The following is a 22260-nucleotide window of genomic DNA, read 5'->3' as shown; positions in this document are numbered from 1 at the left end:
CCACAAGGAAGAACGCCTCTTCTGAAATAGCGGTTTCGAAATAGCGGTTGCGTGGACGCGCCATGGCTGCAATTTCGAAACAGCTCCTACCAGGGCCATTCAAACGAATTACGCCCCAGTGCTTCCTGGGGCTCTAAATCGAGATAGCGCATCCACATTAGGGGAGCCTCCCTCAGACTAATTTTGGAGCTTCCCTGTAGCGTAGACGTGCTATTTCAAAATAAGCTATTTTGGAGTATTTCTTCCGGAATAGCTTATTTTGAAATAAGCGTGCAGTGTAGATGTACCCTAAAGTGCCACAAGACTACTCGTTTTTAAAGTTACACACTAACCCAGCTCCCCCTCTGAGACTTTGTTGCCTACCGACACCCAGCTAGCCTATTGAAAACTTGACAATATTAATTCGGCAGCTTCGCCGGCGGTCTTTCTTGATGTTCCTCTACAAACATCCCTTTGTTCTTTAGATCAAAGAGCCCCAGATTTACTATTTTAGGATCCTCCGCTGCAGTCCAACACCTGAAAAAAAGCGTAATTGAGATGGCCCTACCGGGTACCTAGGTAGCGAATGCACATGTAAGCAATCACAGCTGGCCAGATGTGCGGGGAGACTGATACCTGCATAACGTGGGCAGACTGTGCAGAAGGAGGCGGAAGATCAAAGACTTTTTAACCGCTGGAGAACTGCAGGCTTTTACTATAATGAAATGTCTTGAACTAGGTTATTGCTTCGCTTTGGTGTTATTTCTGGAGCGGGGAAAGAGCTGGGGTTGGTTATCTTTCTGTAACAAGCTAACGAGCCCTGACCTTTGTGGTTATTCCCAGGGACAGCACAGCTAGAACTGTTGCCAGCTGAGCCGAGTCCCCCTTCGGTAAAGCGGAGGTAGCCACACGCTGAAATGAATGAGGTTCATGGGTGTGCACGCCAGAGCACAGTTTCGTCTGTAGCAGGGCTGGGCAAAATACGGCCTGTGGGCTGGATCCGGCCCACCATACCACTGGTTCTGGCCCCTGGGCACAGCTCCTTGCCTGCCTGCCCCTGCACACTGCGGGGCCCTGTCTGTAAACAGCTGTGAAGCTGGGGGAGGGGAGGAGAGACTTCATGCCCTGCCCTACCGCCAGCACAATCTTGCAGTTCCCATTGGCCAGTTTCCAGCCAATGGGAATTGCCTGCTTGAAGAAGAGGCAGCATGTGAAGTACCCCTCTCCCCAGGCTTGCGGCTGTTCACGGACACTTACCTGGGTGATTCCCAGCCACAGCCTGCCTCTGGCACTCCAGACCCTTCCTCCCCCTACTCCTGCACCCATCTCCCCCTCCCGGACTTTGTACCCCAGTCCTCTGCCCCAGGCCACAACCCAAACCCCTTTATCCCCTTCCGTCCCCTAGTCCCCTACCCCAGGTCACAACCCCCTCCTTCATTCGCCTAAACTTCCTCCCAGATCCCATACCCCTTCCTGCTCTCCAATCCCTTCCTCCAAGCTCCCTTCTCCATCCCAGACCCCACCAATGCACACTGTCAAAGAACCACGTAATACATCAGCAGCGCCTGTTCTGCTCCTCCTCCCCATGCCTCCTGCCCAGCTGTTCTGTAGCATTCAGGAGGCTCTGGGGAAATGGAGGAGGAGCGAGGGTGTGGCAGGCTCAGGGGAGGGATTGGGAAGGCATGGGAGTCTTGGGGAAAAGGGTAGGGTGGATGCAGGGCCTAGGCAGAGCGGGGAGTTGAACAGCGAGCACATCCTGGCACACTGGAAAACTGGTGCTTGTTGCTCCAGCCCCGTAGTTGGTACCTATGCAAGCAGTCGCGTATTAACTCCTGTAGAGCCACATGTGGTCCTAGAACCACTGGTTGGCCACCCCTGGCCTACAGCTTTGGTTCTAGGTTGGATCCAGAACTGTAAGAGGCTTCTAGTATTTTCTGGTTTCAGTTTGGATGTGGCGAAATCTGGGGAGAACAGTCGCTCTGATGAGATTTTTGCTCAAGACGGTGAAAGTCTCACTATTGCTGATCTCACTAGATTTCCATCTTGCAAGATGCATAAAAGAAGGATAGAAGCAGAGCTGGCTTCATTTATTTTTTTAAACAAAAAAAAAGGCCCTTTTTAGATAAAAGCAATCAATTAAATGCTGATGACTTTTATACGCTTGTCTTCCTTTGCCACATTTTTCATAATACTTTGTCAAAAGCATTATCCAAATATTTGTATGTATTGAAAACTGCGCTTGATGAAACTAGATTAATGTGTTTTCCAAAAACCAAAAAAATGTAAAATCCCAAACAACAAAAAGGTCTATTTTGAGTGCTGCAAAACAAGCAGTTGAGACATTTCAAAATGGTTTGCAAACCCCCTTTATTTTAAAAAGATTTTCAGCCAGCTGATTTTATGATACTCCTAACAGCTTGGGTCAAAATTCTTGAGAGAACAACTGATGAGATTTTGGGGCTGTTAATTGCTAACAGAACACCTTGGCAAGATTTGGCTTGTGGGTGCATCTGAACTCAATCTAAACCTATATAGTAAACCGAATCTGAATACGCAGAACAGAGCAAAATGTCCCATTCACACCCTGTGTATATTTTTCAAATATTCCTTAGCCTCTTAATTCCACTTTTTGTTCATATTTGATGTTCAGATTTGCCCGCTGGTCCAGTATCTCAGGGGGTGAAAAGCTTTGGATGGCATTTTCAGCCTCTTCCCTGGCTGCAATAGAATGGAGGCAAACCTATTCCCAGCTTTCTGCATGCAATGCAAACAGCTACCAATGACAAGGTAGGAAATTAAGATGATGGGGAATGCAAAATTCGTTCAATATTTAATCCTCAATCCTGTCCGCATTTCTAATGACTGTTCCAGTCACTCCCAGGTTTTTTGGCAAGGCTCAAGTGCCTTGTTAATAATAGATAAGCTGCGTTTAGGTGTTGCACTGAGCAGAGCAAAACTCAGCAAGGCATAACGGAAGATTCAATTCCTGACCCCCCAGACTCTTGGGCAAGTCTTTTAACTGAACATAGCCTCAGTCCTGCATCTGTAGACTGGGTTTAATATTCTGAGGTGCTCAGATGCAACAGTGAAGAACCAAGTTAGTCAGATGCTCGGAAGCAGCTAGATTCCAAAGAGGACGGCTTTCTGTCCACCTGTCTCCTCTTCTCGAACCAAACCCACAGCTGCCTAAAGGCTGAGCTGGGAACAAACCTGGAAGCGGTCCAATTCTGTCGTACAAATAATAAGCCCTGACGTTTTTACTAACGAGACCAGGTGGGGGAAGGAATATCTTTTACGGGCCCGACCTTTCGGGGTGAAAAAGGCAGAGCTATCACACAGAGCGATTCTTCAGGTCTGGGAAAGGGACGCGGCGTGTCACAGGTGGAGCAGACTGTGAACTTTAAGGAGTTGCCAAAGACCAGTCAAGATGAAGTGGGCGGCTCGCATCCCTGCAGCTGCAGGGCAACGGAGAGTTAGCGCCTTACTGATGGTTACAAGGAGCCGTAAACCCAGAGCCTTTTACTGAGTCTGTGATTTTTAGCATCTCGTACAGTTACGACTGTCAACTCCCAGGTATGTCTCTTGAAGGCGCTGTGCAGGTTTCATTTGAGGATGAGAACAGAGGTTAGATACGGAGTGAGCTCCTTCCGCAGACCCGAAGCAAAGCTTGCCTCTTTCTCCAAGTGAAGCTGGTTCAGTAAAAGATAGTAGCTTACCCACCAGAATACTCTCATATTCTGGGACCACTGTGCCTGCAGGGTGCCTGCAAAGAACAATGGAAGATCTGCCTTTCACCACGTCACCGTTAGGTGCCGAGAAAGACATGCAGAGACAAGATCTTGCTGTAGAGTTTATTTTAAAACACTGCTGGGACAGGTTGCCGCGGGGCCACCCATCCTGACTCAGCCCCCAGCCCTTCTCAGGACTCTCGAGTGTAAAGAGACTGTGGCGAAGATGCTCCCATCCAGTGTTGGTTAGCAGAGGCTGTCACTTTACTGGATTTTAAGGGGAGCAGCCAGATCACTGCTGCACCCCTGGGGGGGGTGTTTGCCCCAAAAGTTGGTGCAAAGGGGGGTGTCAAACAAAGCTTATTGTCTATGGATTCTGTATATGCTCTTCATATACCTGTATAATGTCTGCATGTGGAGTTACAAATATGTACTCTGTGTTGATGCTGAAAGATCCTGTGTCTGAGGCAGAGCAATGGGCCAGGAATGTATGGACATGCTAATGAGCAAAGCTCCAGGGAACAACGGACCTCTGGGAGGTCAAAGACACACCTGACCACTGGCCATGTGACTCTCTCCCGCTTGGAAGAAGCCAGGAGGGGCGGGGGGATATAAATAGGCCATGTGGCCGACTCCATCAAGGTGCTCAGCTCAGCTCTTCATCCCAGAGGCAAGAGTGCAGGGATCAATGAGCTGGAAAGAACTGTGGACCCATCCTGACATAGGATACACACCAAAGACTTTTTAAGCCAGCAGTTATGACACTTAGGAAGGAACAATCAGTTTCACACATAGGCTGTGTCTACACTGGCCGCCTATTACGAAATAGGCATGCCAATGTAGAACTTTGGAAAAGGCAAGTAGGAATAAGAGATCCTCCGGAATAGGGCTTTATTCCGGAGGATCGCGCCAGTCTGGACGCTTTTCTCCGGCTTATCTCCAAGCCGGAAAAAAGCGGCGGCCATGAAAATGCAAATGCCGCGGGGGATATTTAAATCCCCCGCGCATTTGCCTCTTCCAAAGTTCTACATTTGCATCCCTATTCCGTAATAGGGGTCAATGTAGACGTAGCCATACAGAATGGGAAGCAACTGCCTAGGAAGGATACTGCAGAGAGGGATCTAGAGGTCATAGTGGACCACAAGCTAAATGCAAGTCAACAGTGTGACGCTGTTGCAAAAAAAGCAAACGTGATTCTGGGAGGCATTAACAGGAGTGTTGTGAGCAAGACACGAGGAGTCATTCTTCCGCTCTACTCTGCGCTGATCAGGCCTCAGTTGGAGCCTTGTGTCCAGTTCTGGGCGCCACATTTCAAGAAAGATGTGGAGAAATTGGAGAGGGTCCAGAGAAGAGCAACAAGAATGATTAAAGGTTTAGAGAACATGACCTATGAGGGAAGACTGAAGGAATTGGGTTTGTTTAGTTTAGAAAAGAGAAGACTGAGGGGGGACATGAGAGCCATTTTCAGGTATCTAAAAGGGAGTCATAAGGAGGAGGGAGAAAACTTGTTCATATTGGCCTCTGATAGAGCAAGAAGCAATGGGCTTAAACTGCAGCAAGGAAGATTTAGATTGGACATTAGGAAAAAGTTCCTAACTGTCAGGGTGGTCAAACACTGGAATAAATTGCTCAGGGAGGTTGTGGAATCCCCATCTGTGGAGATATTTAAGAGTAGGTTAGATAAATGTCTATCAGGGATGGTCTAGACTGTATTTGGTCCTGCCATGAGGGCAGGGGACTGGACTCGATGACCTCTCGAGGTCCCTTCCAGTCCTAGTATTCTATGATTCTATCTCTGCAGCAAGCCTGCATGGAGAACTGGGAGATTCGATGCATGTAATGGATGATACTTTAACAACCTTACTCTTTTGCTTTTTCTTTGTAGTAATAAACCTTTAGATTGTAGATTCTAAAGGACTGGCTCGGCGTGGTTTGTGGCTGAGATCCAGAGTGTATATTGACCTGGGATCTGTGGCTGGTTTCTTGGAACCGGACAGAACTTGTTTGGGGTATTGGGTTCTAAAACCCCTCACTTGTGGACAGGCCCGGGGCCAGTTGGGGCACGGAGAGCACTGGAGTGTCAGAGGGGTTTTGCTCGTGAGGCTTCTGGCTGGCCAGGCAGGCAACTGACGCGCTAGGTGGGACTGGTTTGTGGCCTATTTAGGAAGATCCGCAAGTCAGGGACGAGAGAGAGTCCTGAGTTTGAGCAATTCGCCCTGAGCGGACGCTCTCAGTGGTGCCCAGACCCGGCCCGGTCCATCACAGAGGCCTAGGGAGAAACTCAGCTGATTAGAGCAGGTTCCAGCAGTCTGGGATGGGAGAGTGAGTCACTTTTAGCTGCTGCTTCTCCACAGGGATACCTGGGCAGGGAAACGGGAGAGAAACTTTAAAAAATAAATAATGAAAAGTAGCTGAGGTTTAAATCCGGGCTGTCGACGCCTTCATGGAACAGCTCTGTCTGGTACAAGACATCTCCCCCCCGCACCTGCAGAGACTCACTTGCATGTGGCTGTCAGCTGGGGTGTTCAGTGGCCTTGGTTCTCACTGCAGATTACAGTGAGCACCCTCCAACCTTGGGCCAGGACTCCGGCTGGATGCATGGAGCTGGGGGCTTGTGCAGAGCCCCGCTGGCCCCAGAAATGCAATGGCAGGTCTAGCGGTTTGGCTGAAGTCTCCCTCTAGCTCTGAGCAGGGTGAAGGTGTTAGCGGCTGGTGAGCCCTGAGCTGTATCAAGGGAGAGGCTGTGGGGGTGGGGGAGCGTATCCCATTCCGCTAATTCTGTTACCTAGACCACACCGCTGGGTGCAACCACCACCGGAAAGTCTTGCCTCGTCAGCAGCATGTTTCAATTAGTACCAGCTGTAGAGGGAGCATCTACTGTACCTGTGATGGCGTGATGGGAAAAGGCCTCCACATAGAAGAGATAGTTATGCGGACAGTGTTTCTTTAGCCACCTGCACACGTCCTGCTGGGTCCATAACACCACTGGCTTGGTAAGGCTGCCGAGCGTGGGGCTGGTGTGGTAAATGCCATAGTGATCACAGGGACGAGCCTGCAGAGGTGTGGAAGCAAGAAACAGAGGGGGAGGGGGTGAATGGACTGCCGCCCCAGCGGGAGGAAACAACTCAGCCGTGGGATGAGCAGAGGGAAGAGAGGCGGGTGGCCGGTCTGGAAGGGGGAGCCCTACTGTCGGTAGCAGCAGCGCCCGTGTAATGTTGCCCCAGCTGCTTTGTGAGATCGGCCCCACATTCCTACGGGCCTTTTCCTTATCATTTTGCCCAGAAGCAGCCGCAAAACCAGGCCCTGTACGTGGATGGGAGCTCACAGACCCACGGCAGGAGGGAGAGAGAAGAGGGACAAGAATCCAGATCCACAGCATGCTTGTTGGTCTCACCCCCGCTGCATGTTCCCGCCCGGGGGAAGGATGCTGCGTCACAAGGGCGCTATAACTGTAGCGTGCTGTACCCACCCGGCAACCCCCCTGCCAGCCTGTCCCTCCTCCCCAGCCACTCTCGCCACCAGCAATCTCCTCCGGAGGGCAGACTGCCAGCCGTTCGGGACAGGAACGGTCTTTCCTGCTGGGTACACCCAGCGCCTGGCCCAAAGGGGTGCAGAGTGGGGCTCCAAGGATGCAGGCAGGCAGATGAATAATAATACAGCATGTGATGCAACGGCGTGTGTTGCAGGAGCTTTGTTACGCATGGTGCTGTCTGGGCTGTGCCAGGAGCAATGCAAACCAGGCTCTGCTGGGGGAAGGTGCAGAGGCGACCAGCGCGTGTGCCTGGCTGCAGACCCCCACCACAGCTCACCACTGGTTTTCCAAGCTCGGGGGCCCAGCTGCATCTCTATTACAAAAAGGCTTCACAAGCGGGCGCCGGCAGCCTGCTTGGTGCTGCACGGGCCACCAGGGTGAATGTACCAGCACGGGGCGAGGGAGGCGCGACTCCACCCAGCGCGCCCTCGGAGAGGCACTTGTCCGATCTGCACCTAGAGTTATGGAGGGTCGTTTGCAGGAGCATTTCTGGCACGTGGGCATCTGCCCGCAGAAAACAGCATAGGCCGTTCCCAAGGGTAACAGAGAGCTGGGTTCCACAAGAATCTAAGTCTGATCTCTCCCAAACAAATAACTCCGTCGCCTGTCTCCCCTCCATACCCACCAGTCCCAGCATGGGCGGCGGGTGAAGGTAGGGCTGGGGGAGACAAGCACCCCACCCCGCCCCCAGCCCCATCCCTTCTGCCCAGGCCCCGCCCCAGCATGGGGAGGGAAGGCGGGCGCTCGGAGGCAGCAACATTCTGCTCTCAGCATGCACACATTAAATGTTCTGGGGGCAGAGTCTGGGGGGGGGCCTGGCTGGCAGTTTGGAAAGGGGGCCTGGCTGGCAGTTTCCCCTGCCTAGCACAGCGGACCGGCAAACCCATTCACAAACTTTTGGAGAACCAGTAATATTCTATTTGCGTATGCACATATTCATTATGCAAAGTACAAATATGCAAATAAAATGTTGCTGGTCCACCAAAAATGTGCCCCAGCCCCCACAAACAGCTGGCTTCAGCTCTGACAGCCGCCTGTCACGTGCCCGGGATATACCTCAGCCCCAATCGCGGAGCAGCCGGAACGGGTGTGGCCTGGCAGTGTGCCACAGCCTGGCAGCCAGTGCCAGTCTGTGGCCCAGCGGCTGGGAACCGATGGCCTGACATACCCACTGCCCATGAGTCCCAGCGCCTTGCCCTGCAGGCTGTCAGTCAGGATCAGCTGGGAGGATTGTTTCATACAAGCCCCTGTCCACAGAGGAGTGGGGCTGAGACTGGCCCAACTCCTCACACAGGCTACAAACAGCTCCCCATCAGGTGGGCTAGAACCAGCAACCCAGGGCCGACAGGTACGCTCTGCAATGGCCAATGCCTGAGCCACCCCCTGCCCTGCTGAGTGCGATTTAATGCTGGTGCAGCTGCGGCATTTCCCCCGGCTCCATGGGAGAACACTCCCGCTTTGCGTTCCCCCGTCATTATTATAAAACTGGGGCTGCGCCGGAGCTTGGTGGGCAGCAGGCGGCTGGAGGGGGGTTGTCACGGGCCGTTTCCTTCCCTTTTGCAGAAGAGTATGTGACAATCCAGGGAAGCGTTCTGTAAAGGGGCCCCAGCCTGCCGCGACCTGGCTAGTTAGGAATTCAATTGCACCTCCGCCCGGAGCGTTCTTTGCACCAATGCACTGGCCAGAAAGCACTTGCTTCTTTCTTCTCCCTGCCTCCACCTGCCCTCAATGCTGTCGCGCATCACGCTGGGAGGGAACCGCTCCTTCCTCAACTTCCTTCACCAGCAATGTAAATAGCAAGGAGCTCCCAGGCCCAGCTGTTCCAGGGCTCGCTGCCCTGCGATCCTTCTGCGCCCACCACGGGGATCAGCTGCAGAATCAGCCTCCCTCTCTGGTTTGTTAGAATCATAGAATACGAGGACTGGAAGGGACCTCGAGAGGTCATCGAGTCCAGTCCCCTGCCCTCATGGCAGGACCAAGTACTGTCTAGACCATCCCTGATAGACATTTATCTAACCTACCCTTAAATATCTCCAGAGATGGGGATTCCACAACCTCCCTGGGCAATTTATTCCAGTGTTTAACTACCCTGACAGTTAGGAACTTTTTCCTAATGTCCAACCTAAACCTCCCTTGCTGCAGTTTAAGCCCATTGCTTCTTGCTCTAGCCTCAGAGGCCAAGATGAACACGTTTTCTCCCTCCTTATGACTCCCTTTTAGATACCTGAAAACGGCTCTCATGTCCCCTCTCAGTCTTCTCTTTTCTAAACTAAACAAACCCAGTTCTTTCAGCCTTCCCTCATAGGTCATGTTCTCTAGATCTTTAATCATTCTTGTTCCCTAGGCCCAGTGGGAGGAAGGAAGAAAGAGGCTGGAACGGCAGCTGAGAGCTCCTGCATAGGAGGGGGCTCGTAACACTGTCGAGGGCCCATCACAGCCAGCCAGGCACGAGCCACTTACTCCCAGCAAGATGCAGAACCCCGGTGGATGGTGTTGGGGATGCGGGGCCTGGGTTGGCATCACTTTCACCTGCCCCCTCTTGCTCTAAAGGGGATGGAAAAGTACAGGAACAGCCTGAGATCCTGCATCGCCCCTAGTCCTGGAGCAGCTGCCTGCATGCTGGTGAGAGGGCTGTGTGGTATTCAGACTGCTAACAAGGGGGAACTAGGGATGTTAGATATCGGTTCATCGAATAGTCGATTAACCTCATGAATTCTTATTGGTTACTCTAAGATTCTATAGTTCCTGGGGGGGCAGGGCTGGCAGCCAGTGCGCTCCAGCCCCACTCCCAAGGAACCCCCTGCCACTCCGCACTGCTGCCTCTGTATCAGAGGCAGCAGCATGGGGTGCCAGGCGGGAGCTGGTCTGTGAGGGGAGCCAGTTTGAAAACCAGCTCCCCCGCAGACCGGCTGCCTGTCGCCCTGTCCAGCTGCCTCTGATAAAGAGGCAGCAGTAGGGGAGTGGCAGAAGCCCCTGTCTAGGGAGGGTCTGATCTCCTGGACCCAACGTGAGCCAGAACTGAGCCAGGCTGACCACCCGCCCGCCTCCTAATACATTTTAAATGCAGAGCTGCAGCGGGAGTAGGTCCCAGACCCGGCGCAAGCCAGGACTGAGCCGGGCTGCTGGCCAGCCTGCTAAAAAATGTACTGGCAAGGTTGGGGGTGGGGGAGGAAAATGGGCATCATCTAGAGCCTTAACCTATAAGCTTTTACTTATCGGCCAGTCGACTACACTTTTACCTCCCTAGTGGACACCCCCAAACAGAGACTCCAAGGGACCATTCCCCCTCCCCCAACCCGAGTCATGAGTTTATTTATCAACAAACTCCCTGCACGAGGAGGCAGAGAACCCTGGATCATCTGCTGTCTCCCCCCCCCCCCCCCTTCCATGCGGCATCGCTCGTGGTTAAGAGCGTGGGCTGGAATCCGGGCACTGCCACGTGACCCTGGGCAAATCATAGACCCCTCAGACTGGAAGGAACCTCGAGAGGTCGTCTAGACCCATCCCCGGCTCTCATGGCAGGCCACGGTATTATCCAGACCGTCCTGGACAGGTGTTTGTCCCTCATCCTCTCTTGGCCTCAGCTGTTAAATGGAGGCGCACGGGGTCAGGACTCCGTGGCCCTCGTGGCCGTGCCAGGGCAAAGGCCTACCTGCCGGCCTCACCCGCTGCCAACCAGGCTGGAAGCTTTCCTCTCACAGGTTTGAGTGGGAAGAGGCATTGCTGCAAAGCGGTCACGCTGTCGAGCCCAGTGGGGGGACAAAAAGGCACGACCCATATGAGGAGAGGTTAAAGCGACTGGGACTTCTCAGTTTAGAAAAGAGGAGACTGAGGGGGGATATGATAGAGGTCTATAAAATCATGAGTGGTGTGGAGAGGATAAAGAAAAGTTATTTATTAGTTCCCTAAATAGAAGAACTAGAGGACACCAAATGAAATTAATGGGGAGCAGGTTTAAAACTAATAAAAGAAAGTTCTTCTTCACACAGCGTGTAGTCAACCTGTGGAACTCCTTGCCAGAGGAGGCTGTGAAGGCTAGAACTATAATAGAGTTTAAAGAGAAGCTAGATAATTTCATGGAGGTTAGGTCCATAAAAGGCTATTAGCCAGGGGATAAAATGGTGTCCTTGGCCTCTGTTTGTCAGAGGCTGGAGAGGGATGGCAGGAGACAAATCGCTTGATCACTGTCTTCGGTCCACCCTCTCTGGGGCATCTGGTGCTGGCCACTGTTGGCAGACAGGCTACTGGGCTAGATGGACCTTTGGTCTGACCCAGTACGGCCGTTCTGATGTTCTTATGACCTATCCCTTGCGCAAGAGCCCAAGGAGTTTTGGGGCCTGACTCTCATGGCGTCCCGGCCATTATTCAGTAGAACCTGGCTGGTCGATGGCTTCACTGCAGCCAGAGATACGTGGGGCACCCCCCACTTTCCATTCACTCCCCAGAAGACCCTCCAGGGCAAACACTGCGCAAGATTCAATCGCCTCCTGGTGGCCCGTATGTTAAACTTGCCTCAGCCTGCATCACAGATATGTTCCTCACTGGGGTGCCTGTGACAGCGAATTACCCTGGTATTGGAAAAGGTTCAGAAAAAGGTAATAAAAATGATTCAGCTGCCCTATGAAGAGAGATTAAAAAAACAGGGACTTTCCCCCTTAGAAAAGAGGAGACTCAGGGGGGATAGGATAGAGGTCTAGAAAATCATGACAGGTGAGGGAAAAGTGAATCAGGAAAAGTTATTCATTTGTTCCCATAACATAGGAACTAGGGGTCACCCAATGAAATTAGTAGGTAGCGGGTTTAAAAACAAACTAAAGGAGGTAGTTCTTTAACCTGTGGAACTCCTTGCCAGAGGATGTTGTGAAGGCCAGGACTTTAACAGGGTTCCAAAAGGAACTAGATACATTTCTGGAGGAGAAGTTCATCAATGACTGTTAGCCAGGATGGGCAGGAATGGTGTCCTTAGCTTCTGTTCGTCAGAGGCTGGGAATGGGTGACAGGAGATGGAGCACTTGGTGATTCCTTGTTCTGTTCATTCCCTCTGGGGCAGCTGGCATGGCCACTGTGGGCAGACAGGACACTTGACTAGATGGCCCTTTGGTCTGACCCAGTCTGGCCATTCATATGAATTACTACTTTACCATCGCCCACCTGGGATATGGTCTCCCCGCTCCCACCCAAGAAGCTGCCTCCTGCAGCTAGCCCATGCACTGATTCTGGGCAGCACTATGGGCTCTTCCCATGTGATTTTTACAGAAACTTCAGCACTGCAAGGTCATTGCAACCTGGATTAAGCTCAGAACAAAGCAAACAGCACGTCCCGAGCTGCAATAGCAGGGAGCTGACGAGTCTAATCCTTCCCGGGGAAGGTTGCTGGCCAGCTGGAGTCCTCTTCCCATCAAGAGTCAGTCCAATTAGGTGGGGTAATAGGCCTGGCAGCCCAACGTCCACTCCTTCTTTTTAGTGCTTCTGCAAAAGGCAGCGTAATAACCTTGGCTGGAAGCTGGCACAATCCCCAATCACAGCAGTGGGGCTCCGCGAAAGCTCATCACGGGGAGAGGGGATCATAATGAGACTCTTTCTGCACAAAGCACCATGCCAAACAGTGCTCAGGTACGGAGCTGCCCCCAGCAATCCCAGATCCCAGTTGCTGCCCAGACGGCCTGTGGCTGAACCTTTAACGTTTCTTATCAGCCACGCCGTCAGGGAGGAAGGGTTGGCCAGTAGTTAGAGCAGGGAACTGGGTGCCAGGGTTGTGCTCTCCACTCCGCTACCGACTCACTAATGGCCCTTGGATGAGTTATTTAACGTCTTGGCTCCTGCGGGAAGTGGGGATGATAACCCTTGTAAAGAAGGCTTGGGAAAGGTCACAGACTGTTGCTGTGTGGTCGGATGACAAAGGGCTTGGGGACCAATTGAGAGAAGGACCACGGGACGCAAGGCAGGGAGCGCTCTGCTCTCCTGCTCCTATTGAAGCATGGACTGTTCCATCCCACCCTTTTATAATATAATAAATGGAGATATACCTATCTCATAGAACTGGAAGGGACCTTGAGAGATCATCAAGTCCAGTCCCCTGTACTTAATGGCAGGACCAAGTACCATCCCTGACAGATTTACCCCAGATCCCTAAAAGGCTCTATGAAGGACTGAACTCACAACCCTGAGGTTAGCAAGCCAATGCTCAAACCACTGAGCTACCCCTCCCCAGCTTGGTTTTGAATCTGTATAGGCAACCTCCTTCCCTCATGCTCCTCTCCTCAAATGCAGGACCTCCCCCTTCCCGGGTCTTCCTGGAGCCTTTTCTGAGCAGGTCCCATCAAGTGAGACAGAAGGAAGCGGAGTTGCCCAGGGCCCCCTGGGCTGGGAAAGGCAGATACACTCAATGTGGCTGGGGCAGCCCTTGAGGTGAGCATGCAAGGGGGGGTTTGGAAGGGGCAGCTGAACGAGGAAGATGCAGACGTCGGCTGCGTCCGTGCCGTGCTGTGGAGTGTCAGCTTCCTTGTGTGATCGCTGACGAATTAAGCATGCCTCACTGAGCTAATGAGCGCACCAGGAGCCAGTCAGGGGCTGCAAGGGAGAAGCAAAACCAACCTCCCCTCACTGACATGGCCGCCAGCTGAGAAGCAGAAAGACCCTCCCCCACATTCCCCTCCCCCACAGGGAGCCCCAGGCTTTTAGATCGTGTGGTGGGGAGGGGGAGGAGGGAAGCCTCCAGGCAGCACTTTACTGCATTAGCCGGGGGGAGCAGCCGCACACGAAGCCAATTCCTGCCCCCACTAGGCAGAGCCCCGTGGGTAGGATCCAGCTCTGGCTTGCCTGACTCCGGCCCACCAGGCTTGGGGCTCGTCCCCTCGCAGCCGGGAGGGGGAGCTGGTGCTTCAGCCCCACCGGAGAGCGGGCAGCGGGCTGGAGTGCCAGCGTGCATCTCCAATGCTGGGGAGGGAGCACCGAGCCTCAGCAGGCTGGATCCAAGCAAGCCAGGGGTCAGATCCGGCCCCTGGGCTCTTCCCCACCCCTTAGTGCCATGTCCCTGCCACGGCAAACACCAGCCAGACCAGAGCAGCCGTGACGTGAACTTGCCAGCCCATCCCAGCTTACTATTCAATGCTTATCAGCAATGACTTTAAATGTTCTCCCGGGCGATCAGCGTGTGGGCTACTGGCCAGCTTTTCAAATGCCCCCAAGCCACCGCCTTCCGCAGGGGCAATCAGATGCTTGAGGAGGGCTCAGACGAGTGGAGCTTCCTCTAGACCAAATTGTGCATCCTAGGATCATAGAATCCTAGAACACTAGAACTGGAATGGACCTTGAGAGGTCATCGAGTCCAGTCCCCTGCCCTCCTGGCAGGACCAAGCACTGTCTGATCATCCCTGATCAACGTCTGTCCAACCTGCCCTTAAATATCTCCAGTGTTGGAGATTCCAAAACCTCCCTCTGCAATTTGTTTCATCGTTTAACCACCCTGACAGGCAGGAAATTTTTCCTAATGTCCAACCTAAACCTCCCTTGCTGCAATGTAAGCCCATTGCTGCTTGTCCTATCATCAGAGGCCAAGGAGAACAATTTTCTCCCTCCTCCTTGTAACCCCCTGGTAGGTACTTGAAAGCTGCTATCAGCTCCTAACAGCCAGAATTCTTCTGTTTAAAAATGACTCCACTGACGTCGGTTTAGAACGATGCAGTGGGAATCGCCTTGGAGAAGGTTTTGGATGGAGTGGGAACGGTTAGAAAATTGGACCAGCCCTCTGCTGGCCACGTGGCTGTGCTTAAGCAGTTTCCTCGTAGGACAATGTTGTTTCACGGGGGTGTGACAGCGCATTGGGGTTCCCCCGCCTCCTGCACCCCCCTAGTGGCACGAACAGACTCCACCAGCCAGTAGAATAGAGGGAGTTTATTGCTTCTCCAGGATACAGCACAGCACAGATGTAATCCGGTTACAGGGCAGGCCTAGGATGCCTCAGCCCCCCTTGAGATGGGGGGGGCTGGACCCCTAAATCGCAGCCCGTTGCTTAGGCTGCTTCCTCCATGATACCAGACAGAAACTAAAACTCTCTTCCAGCCTTGCCCCCCAGCCAGGGGGAATCGGGTGAATCTCCGCGTTCCTCCCTTTGTCTCCCTCCCTGGGAGGCTGAGCCGGGGTGTCTGGGTTAATCCACATTTGGGAGAGTCAGTGAGAATTTCCCATCACAGCGCAGGGGGACCCCGGGTCACAGAGCAGACAGCCCCCCCGCTACGTCACAGGGGGTTAAAAGTTGCGCTCGAGGGGTGGGATCATGTGCGTTGCCTGCAGGTGGTGCAATGCACACTGGGGCAGCCAAGGGACAAGTGGGGGGAAGCCACCTTTCCTTCCTCCTGATTGTGGGGCGTCAAAGGCAGACATGACCCTGTACAGGACGGGAAGGAGGCTGTTAAGTGCCCGTATAGAACCTTCCTGGTTACGGAGAGAATCGCTCCCCAGAGGCAGGGCCGGCTTTAGGCCGATTCGCCCGATTCCCCCGAATCGGACCCTGCGCCCTAAAGCCGGAAGCGTGCTGTGCCGCAGGAGGGGTGAGTCGAGCGCAGGGGTTTCCCTGTACCGTGGGAGGGGGAGTCGGCCCCGGGGTTTGGCGGGAGGGCAGGACTCTGCCCTGTAGCTGGGGATTTAAAGGGGCTGTGACTCTTTGTGTGGTTTTTTTTTTCCTCAGCAAAAAATCCTGGCTGCCAGGACCCCATCGAAACTGTTCGAATTGGGCCCCGTACTTCCTAAAGCCGGCCCTGGCCGGAGGTTCCCACGCTGCGGAACACCCGGGGCTGGTTCTAAGGCAGAACACGACTGCTCGCCCTCAGATATCAAAGTAAATAAGCAATGATGGGAAGCCTAACAACGGCTTTTCCAACCCACCCAAAGAAACCACACTGAGACCACAGCCCCTCGAACCCAAACAGCCTCGCCACGGGGGAGCAGGCATCGAGGAACCTGCGATTTCTCCAGGCAGGAGCGAGCCACGCGGAGCTCTCAGTGGGTTAGCGTGTTTGCACAAATTGGCAAGCTGTCTGAAATGGCCTCGTCTCCTAACCAGCGGAGATTACACCTCCTTGCCTCGAACGTGACTGCTGAACCAAACAGATGGGGCTGCACCTGGAAGCTCTTTCAGAGCATGAAATAAAATCTTTCCTCCTCTTGCTCCAGTGCAGAACCTTTCCACTCTCCTTCCCCCGCCCCAGTGATTTTCAGACTCTCTCGGCCGGCCAGGCAGCTGCAGTTCTGAGATAGGAACTGCCGCAAGCTCTAGCAGAGGTCCGGAGAACTAGGCTCCAGGCCCTGAGTCCTACTCATCTGTGGGTTCTCTCTGCTCCGTCGGAAGCACCGTGCACTCAGCGTGCAGCCGCCGTCATAAAAGCAAACAGAATGTTTGGAATCTTTAAAAAAGGGATAGAGAATAAGACAGAGAATATCGTATTGCCTCTCTATAAAACCATGGGACGCCCACATCTTGAATACGGCGTACAGATGTGGTCACCTCATTTCAAAAACGACATTTTGGCATTGGAAAAGGTTCAGAAAAGGGCAACAAAAATGATTAGAGGTTTGGAATGGGTCCCATAGGAAGAGAGATGAAAAAGACTGGGACTTTTCAGCTTAGAAGGGGGGATGGGATAGAGGTCTATAGAATCATGACTGAATAAGGAAAAATTATTTACTTATTCCCACAATATAAGAACTAGAGGTCACCCAATGAAATTAATAGGCAGCCATTTAAAACAACCAAAAGGAAGTTTTTTTTCCACTCAGCACATAGTTAACCTGTGGAACTCCTTGCCAGAGGATGCTGTGAAGACTAGGACTTTAACAGGGTTCTAAAAAGAGCTAGATAGATTCATGGTCCATCAATGGCTATTAGCTAGGTTGGTAGGAATGGTGTCCCTAGCCTCTGTTGGTCTGGAAATGGATGTCAGGAGAGGGATCTAGGGCCACCCAATATGGACATTCTTATGCATGCTCGGCAATCCTTCAGCTGGTAAATTGGGATGTGTAACAACCAATTGCTGGGGCAGCCCGTGAGCATAGGCAGACTCCGTGGTCGCCTAGGGCGCCACCGGCCTGGGGCACCCGATGATGCTGTCATGGCCATTGACGGCCGTGCAGGCGGGGGTGCTGATCGCGTCTTCCACCTGGGGCGCCAGCTGCTGCAGCTGGCCTCAGGCCGCTCCTGACCAAGGGCTTGTCTTCCTGCTGACTGAACTAAACTGTCTCTCTGCTAAACTCACAGCCGGCAATAATGCTGGTGTTTCAGTGACCAAGAAAGGGGTTACCTCGAAGGCTGTTCTATTGGGAAGAGACCAAGAAGCCACCTGGCTTTTCAGGTGCTCCTAGCAACGGATCACATATCAAAGGGCTGCATGGAGAGGGTTTTGAATACCGTCAAATCACTGAGCATTAATTCACCAGGCTTGTCTGCATTCACTTCTCTCGCTGGCAGGGCCAGCAAAATTTGAAGCCTCTCTCACATCAGTCCTTGCAGGCTTTGGCTGCATCTCTCCACGGAGCCACTGCCCCAGCTGACAGCCTATGGGTCACCAGTACTCAGGGGCCCATAGGTGGATCTCCGTGGGAGGGGGGATGGTAAAAATTGACTTTGTTTCTCTAATCCCAGAGTAAAACACCCTCCAGGAAGCCACCCTGGGCTCTCTGCAGGGAGTAAGATAAAACCCACCCTTGCTGCCACCAGCCCCATCTCTAGCACAGTCACTGGGACGGGGCGGAGTTTTCTCATCGAGACCCTGCTCATCTCACCTCGTGCATGAGACCTTTGCCTGCCCCGGCGGAGCAGACTGACAGTCACGCCAGAGGCAGGGCCCTGCAAGTCCACGATGCAGCAGCCTGCTCCGGAGCAGAGTTGCTGCTGTTGGACAGGATGGCTCAGCTGCCTGCGTGGATTCTGTTTATCTGCTGAGTAGATTCAGCACACGCTGCAGCAGGGCAGCTTCCTTGCGCTGGCCTGCCCGTCCACAGCGATTAGCCCTGCAGCCCATTCATGGCGACTCGGGGGTGAAATGGGAGTTCAGTTTCCATGGCTTGTGGTCACAGAGACTTTGTGCCTGGCATTAGGGCTGGATTTGGGGGGGGGGGGGGTGGCTAGCCGGGCAGCTGTAAGGGGCACCGCGCACCTGGCTGCACGACGCCCCTTAGAGCTGCCATCAGGTGCTGTGTGCCCGGGGCCGAGGGCCACATGGCGCCCCTTAGAGCTGCCATCAGGTGCTGTGTGCCCGGGGCCGAGGGCCACATGGCGCCCCTTAGAGCTGCCATCAGGTGCTGTGTGCCCGGGGCCGAGGGCCACACAGCGCCCCTTAGAGCTGCCATCAGGTGCTGCGTGCCCGGGGCCGAGGGCCACACGGCGCCCCTTAGAGCTGCCATCAGGTGCTGTGTGCCCGGGGCCGAGGGCCACACGGCGCCCCTTAGAGCTGCCATCAGGTGCTGTGTGCCCGGGGCCGAGGGCCACACGGCGCCCCTTAGAGCTGCCATCAGGCGCTGTGTGCCCGATTGCAGCTCTAAGGTGCGCAGCGTGCTGGAGGGCAGGGCCACGCATACACCGTGTGCCCGGGGGTGGAGCTGCGCATGCGTCGCGCACCCGCTGCCCGGGGCACAGGAATGGCTCGAGCCGGCCCTGCCTTGCATGCTGAGGTTGGGTGAATCTGCTGTGAACTGACTGGCTGGGCACTCCCTGTCCTGGGCACTAGAAGTCCCCTAGTGTGCATTCACCTACTCCTGTGTCAAGCATAAAAATGGCCACACTGGGTCAGACCAAAGATCCATCCAGCCCCGTATCCTGTCTGCCGACAGTAGCCAATGCCAGGTGCCCCAGAGGGAGTGAACAGAACAGGGAATCATCAAGTGAGCCATCCTGTCGCCCATTCCCAGCTGTCCTCCATGAATTTCTCTAGCTCTTTTTGGAACCCTGTTAAAATCCTGGTCTTCACAATATCCTCTGGCAAGGAGTTCCACAGGTTGACTGTGCGTCGTGTGAAGAAATACTTCCTTTTGTTTTAAATCTGCTACCTATTAATTTCACATAGTGACTTCTTGTCCTTGTGTTCTGGGAAGGAGTAGATAAGTCTTCTTTTTTCATTTTTTCCACTCTAGTGATGATTTTGTAGTTTTCTATCATACCCCCTGTTTTTCCAAGCTGGAAACTCCCAGTTTTATTAATTTCTCCTCATATGGCAGCCATTCCATACCCCTAATCATTTTTGTTGCACTTTTCTGAACTTTTTCCAATGCCAAAATACATTTTCTGAGATGAGGCGACCACATCTGCACGCAGTATATAAGAGGTGGGCGTACTATGGATAAAAGAAAGTTCTTCTTCACACAGCACACAGTCAACCTGTGGAACTCCTTGCCAGAGGAGGCTGTGAAGGCTAGGACTATAATAGAGTTTAAAGAGAAGCTAGATAATTTCATGGAGGTTAGGTCCATAAAAGGCTATTAGCCAGGGGATAAAATGGTGTCCTTGGCTTCTGTTTGTCAGAGGCTGGAGAGGGATGGCAGGAGACAAATAGCTTGATCATTGTCTTCGGTCCACCCTCTCTGGGGCACCTGGTGCTGGCCACTGTTGGCAGACAGGATACTGGGCTAAAAGGACCTTTGGTCTGACCCAGTATGGTTGTTCTTATGTTCTTATAGCAGCAGAAAATCAAAGCCCTTTTGACCAGTGTTCCCTGGAAGCTGTGCCCTTTTGCAGCCACCTAGGAGAGAGTCAAATGCTGGCCAGCCGATTAGCAGAGCGTCCATGGCTAGGTTGTGTGTTTCTAGTGCCGGTGCACATTTACACATGCCTCGGCGTGCATAAAAATATATTCTGCACGTGCATGGAGAAGACAAGAGGGAACATTGCTAAGGACCTGTTAGTGCATGACAGCAGAGACAATGAAGCCAGTTATCATGAAGCGGATCCATAGTCATGCTTCTTGTGCTCTGAGTCACCATATGGACAAGCCTTCAGCCTTTGGCTTCTCTGCCAACACTGCCAAGGGGAAGCAGGCCCCCGTTAAAACAACCAGGATACGTGGGCACTTGGCAAACCTGGAACTAGGTTGAAACCCACCAAAGTCATTTCACAAAGGGGGGGGGGCACTGAACTGCTCCTCCCCCCCCCCCCCCCCCCCCGTGCACTCACACTCTGTACAGAGCACTAGTGAAAGGAAAATAAACTTAAGCTGCATCCTGGCCAGGAGGAGGAGGGATGAGCGTGCAGCTGGAATATGATATTGCAAGTTTCGAGCCAGACACGCTCACTGCATATGCTCTTAGGGGCTGATTCAAAGAGAATGGCCCGGTTCCTCCCCGGTTCTCCAATGGTCCTCGAGCATGAAAGGAAGTTTCAGCCAAGCTGTAATTGGTGGGGTTGGTTTCTAATGCTGCAGAATTCAAATCAGAAGCCGAGACAGTCTGCCCAGTGAGACGCGGTCCTCTCTCGGCACAGAAATGCGCTGAGCTGCAGGCACAAAGCCACCTTCTGTACCCCTTAACTGATCATTTTTTTAAAAGGGTACTTTATATAAAAAAAAAAAAAAAGATTGAGAAACACTGGTCTAGGACACGACTGCCCCTCTGATACTTGACACCATACAAGGCACTTCATTTAGCCGTATGGAGTGGAAATCTATAATTTTCTACTATATGCATCTGACAAAGTGAGTCTTTGCCCATGAAAGCTTATGCTCCAATACATCTGTTAGTCTATAAGGTGCCACCGGACTCCTTGTCATATCCAGACTAACACGACTACCCCTCTGATACTTGGTCTAGGACAGTGCGTCTCAACTGTTTTTTATAAAGTACCCCTTACAATTTTTTTTAAAGTACCCCCAGTACCTACAGTTTTCAGACACATAATTTTTTTTCCCCCGTCACAGCACATTTGTTTAAACAACTTAATCGTAGCCGGGTGGGCAATGACATTTTTGGGTGTAAAAAGTACAAAAATAATAAAACACTGTAAAAAATTCAGTTTTTTCCATATTTCAGTTGTGTTGACGTTCCCCCCAGACTTCTCTCGAGGACCCCTAAGGGTACTCGTCCCACTGGTTGAGAAACATGGGTCTAGGAGATCAGAGAGCAAACCAGAGCCGATGACTGACACTGCTTGCATTGGCAGAGTGTGGGGAGTACGGGGAGAGCATGCTGGGAATATGCTGGAGTGGGCTCCTCAGCCCCCGGGCCCAGCAGAGCATAATAGACATGGCTAACGTCCTATAAGAGGTGAGGAACATACACTCACGACAGGTTAGTACCTGTGAGCCTTCCGTTCCTGGCTGCTGTAGGAGCTTGACGGTCCTGCCTCCCGCTGACCTTTGGCTCCGCCCATCGTGCCAGGTGAAGCTGCTGCCTGAGTTCCGCTGCAGACGGTAGTGGAGGTTTTCCGCCGACACCGTGTGCTCCAGGAGGTTCCGACAGAAGCTGAAGTGAGTGGCTGTGGCTGGGGAGGGGAATGATTCTGTGAGAAAAGCGACCATACCACATGCACCTTCCACTGCTTCCCAGACGGCACTGCATGCTGCGGCGCAAGACACACAGGACAGAGTCCATCTCCTCCCGTCTTCTCTGCCCCCGAGGCCAAAGAATTTAGGAAGGGGGCAGAAGTGACCCCCATTAGCACAGCATGTGTTGCTTTCCCCCTCGGGTGGTTGCCCCATTAGAGGAGAACAGCCTACTACTGCTACCTGCTCTTAGCAGAAGCATGGTCAGCAAGTAAACCTCCACTGACAGCCATGCAGGAGAGAGCTGTTGCTATGGCCACACCTATGGCCAGGAGAAAGGCTTGGGCTGCATCTAGACTGGCATGATTTTGTGGAAATACTTTTAACAGAAAAGTTTTTCCCTTAAAAGTATTTCCGCAAAAGAGCGTCTAGATTGGCAAGGATGCTTTTGTGCAAAAAGTGCTTTTGCGCAAAAGCATCTGTGCCAGTCTAGACGCGCTTTTGTGCAAGAAAGCTCTGATGGCCATTTTAGCCATCGGGCTTTCTTGCGCAAAAAATT

General features: G+C 52.8%; 1 protein-coding gene across 2 annotated transcripts in view; it reads right to left on the bottom strand.

The window, feature by feature from the left end:
- The window catches only part of SAMD10 (sterile alpha motif domain containing 10), a 51199-nt gene that overhangs the window by 8209 nt on the left and 20730 nt on the right, over nucleotides 1–22260 (bottom strand). The window contains exons 2-4 of one of the 2 annotated variants that reach the window (XM_075901011.2): nucleotides 21516–21700; nucleotides 6591–6759; nucleotides 1383–6067 (exon numbers count right to left, since the gene is read on the bottom strand). In XM_075901011.2, the coding sequence (XP_075757126.1) occupies nucleotides 5997–6067; nucleotides 6591–6759; nucleotides 21516–21700 (425 nt within the window). In that variant the 3' untranslated portion in view covers nucleotides 1383–5996. Of the gene's footprint in view, nucleotides 1–1382; nucleotides 6068–6590; nucleotides 6760–21515; nucleotides 21701–22260 lie in introns of those variants that run through there. The other variant, XM_075901010.2, reaches the window with a different exon arrangement.

This window comes from Pelodiscus sinensis, chromosome 17, assembly GCF_052426305.1.
Source record: "Pelodiscus sinensis isolate ZL-2025 chromosome 17, ASM5242630v1, whole genome shotgun sequence".
NCBI lineage: Eukaryota > Metazoa > Chordata > Testudines > Trionychidae > Pelodiscus > Pelodiscus sinensis.
The sequence above is the reverse complement of the archived record's forward strand: the minus strand, read 5'-3'. Positions and strand labels throughout refer to the sequence as shown.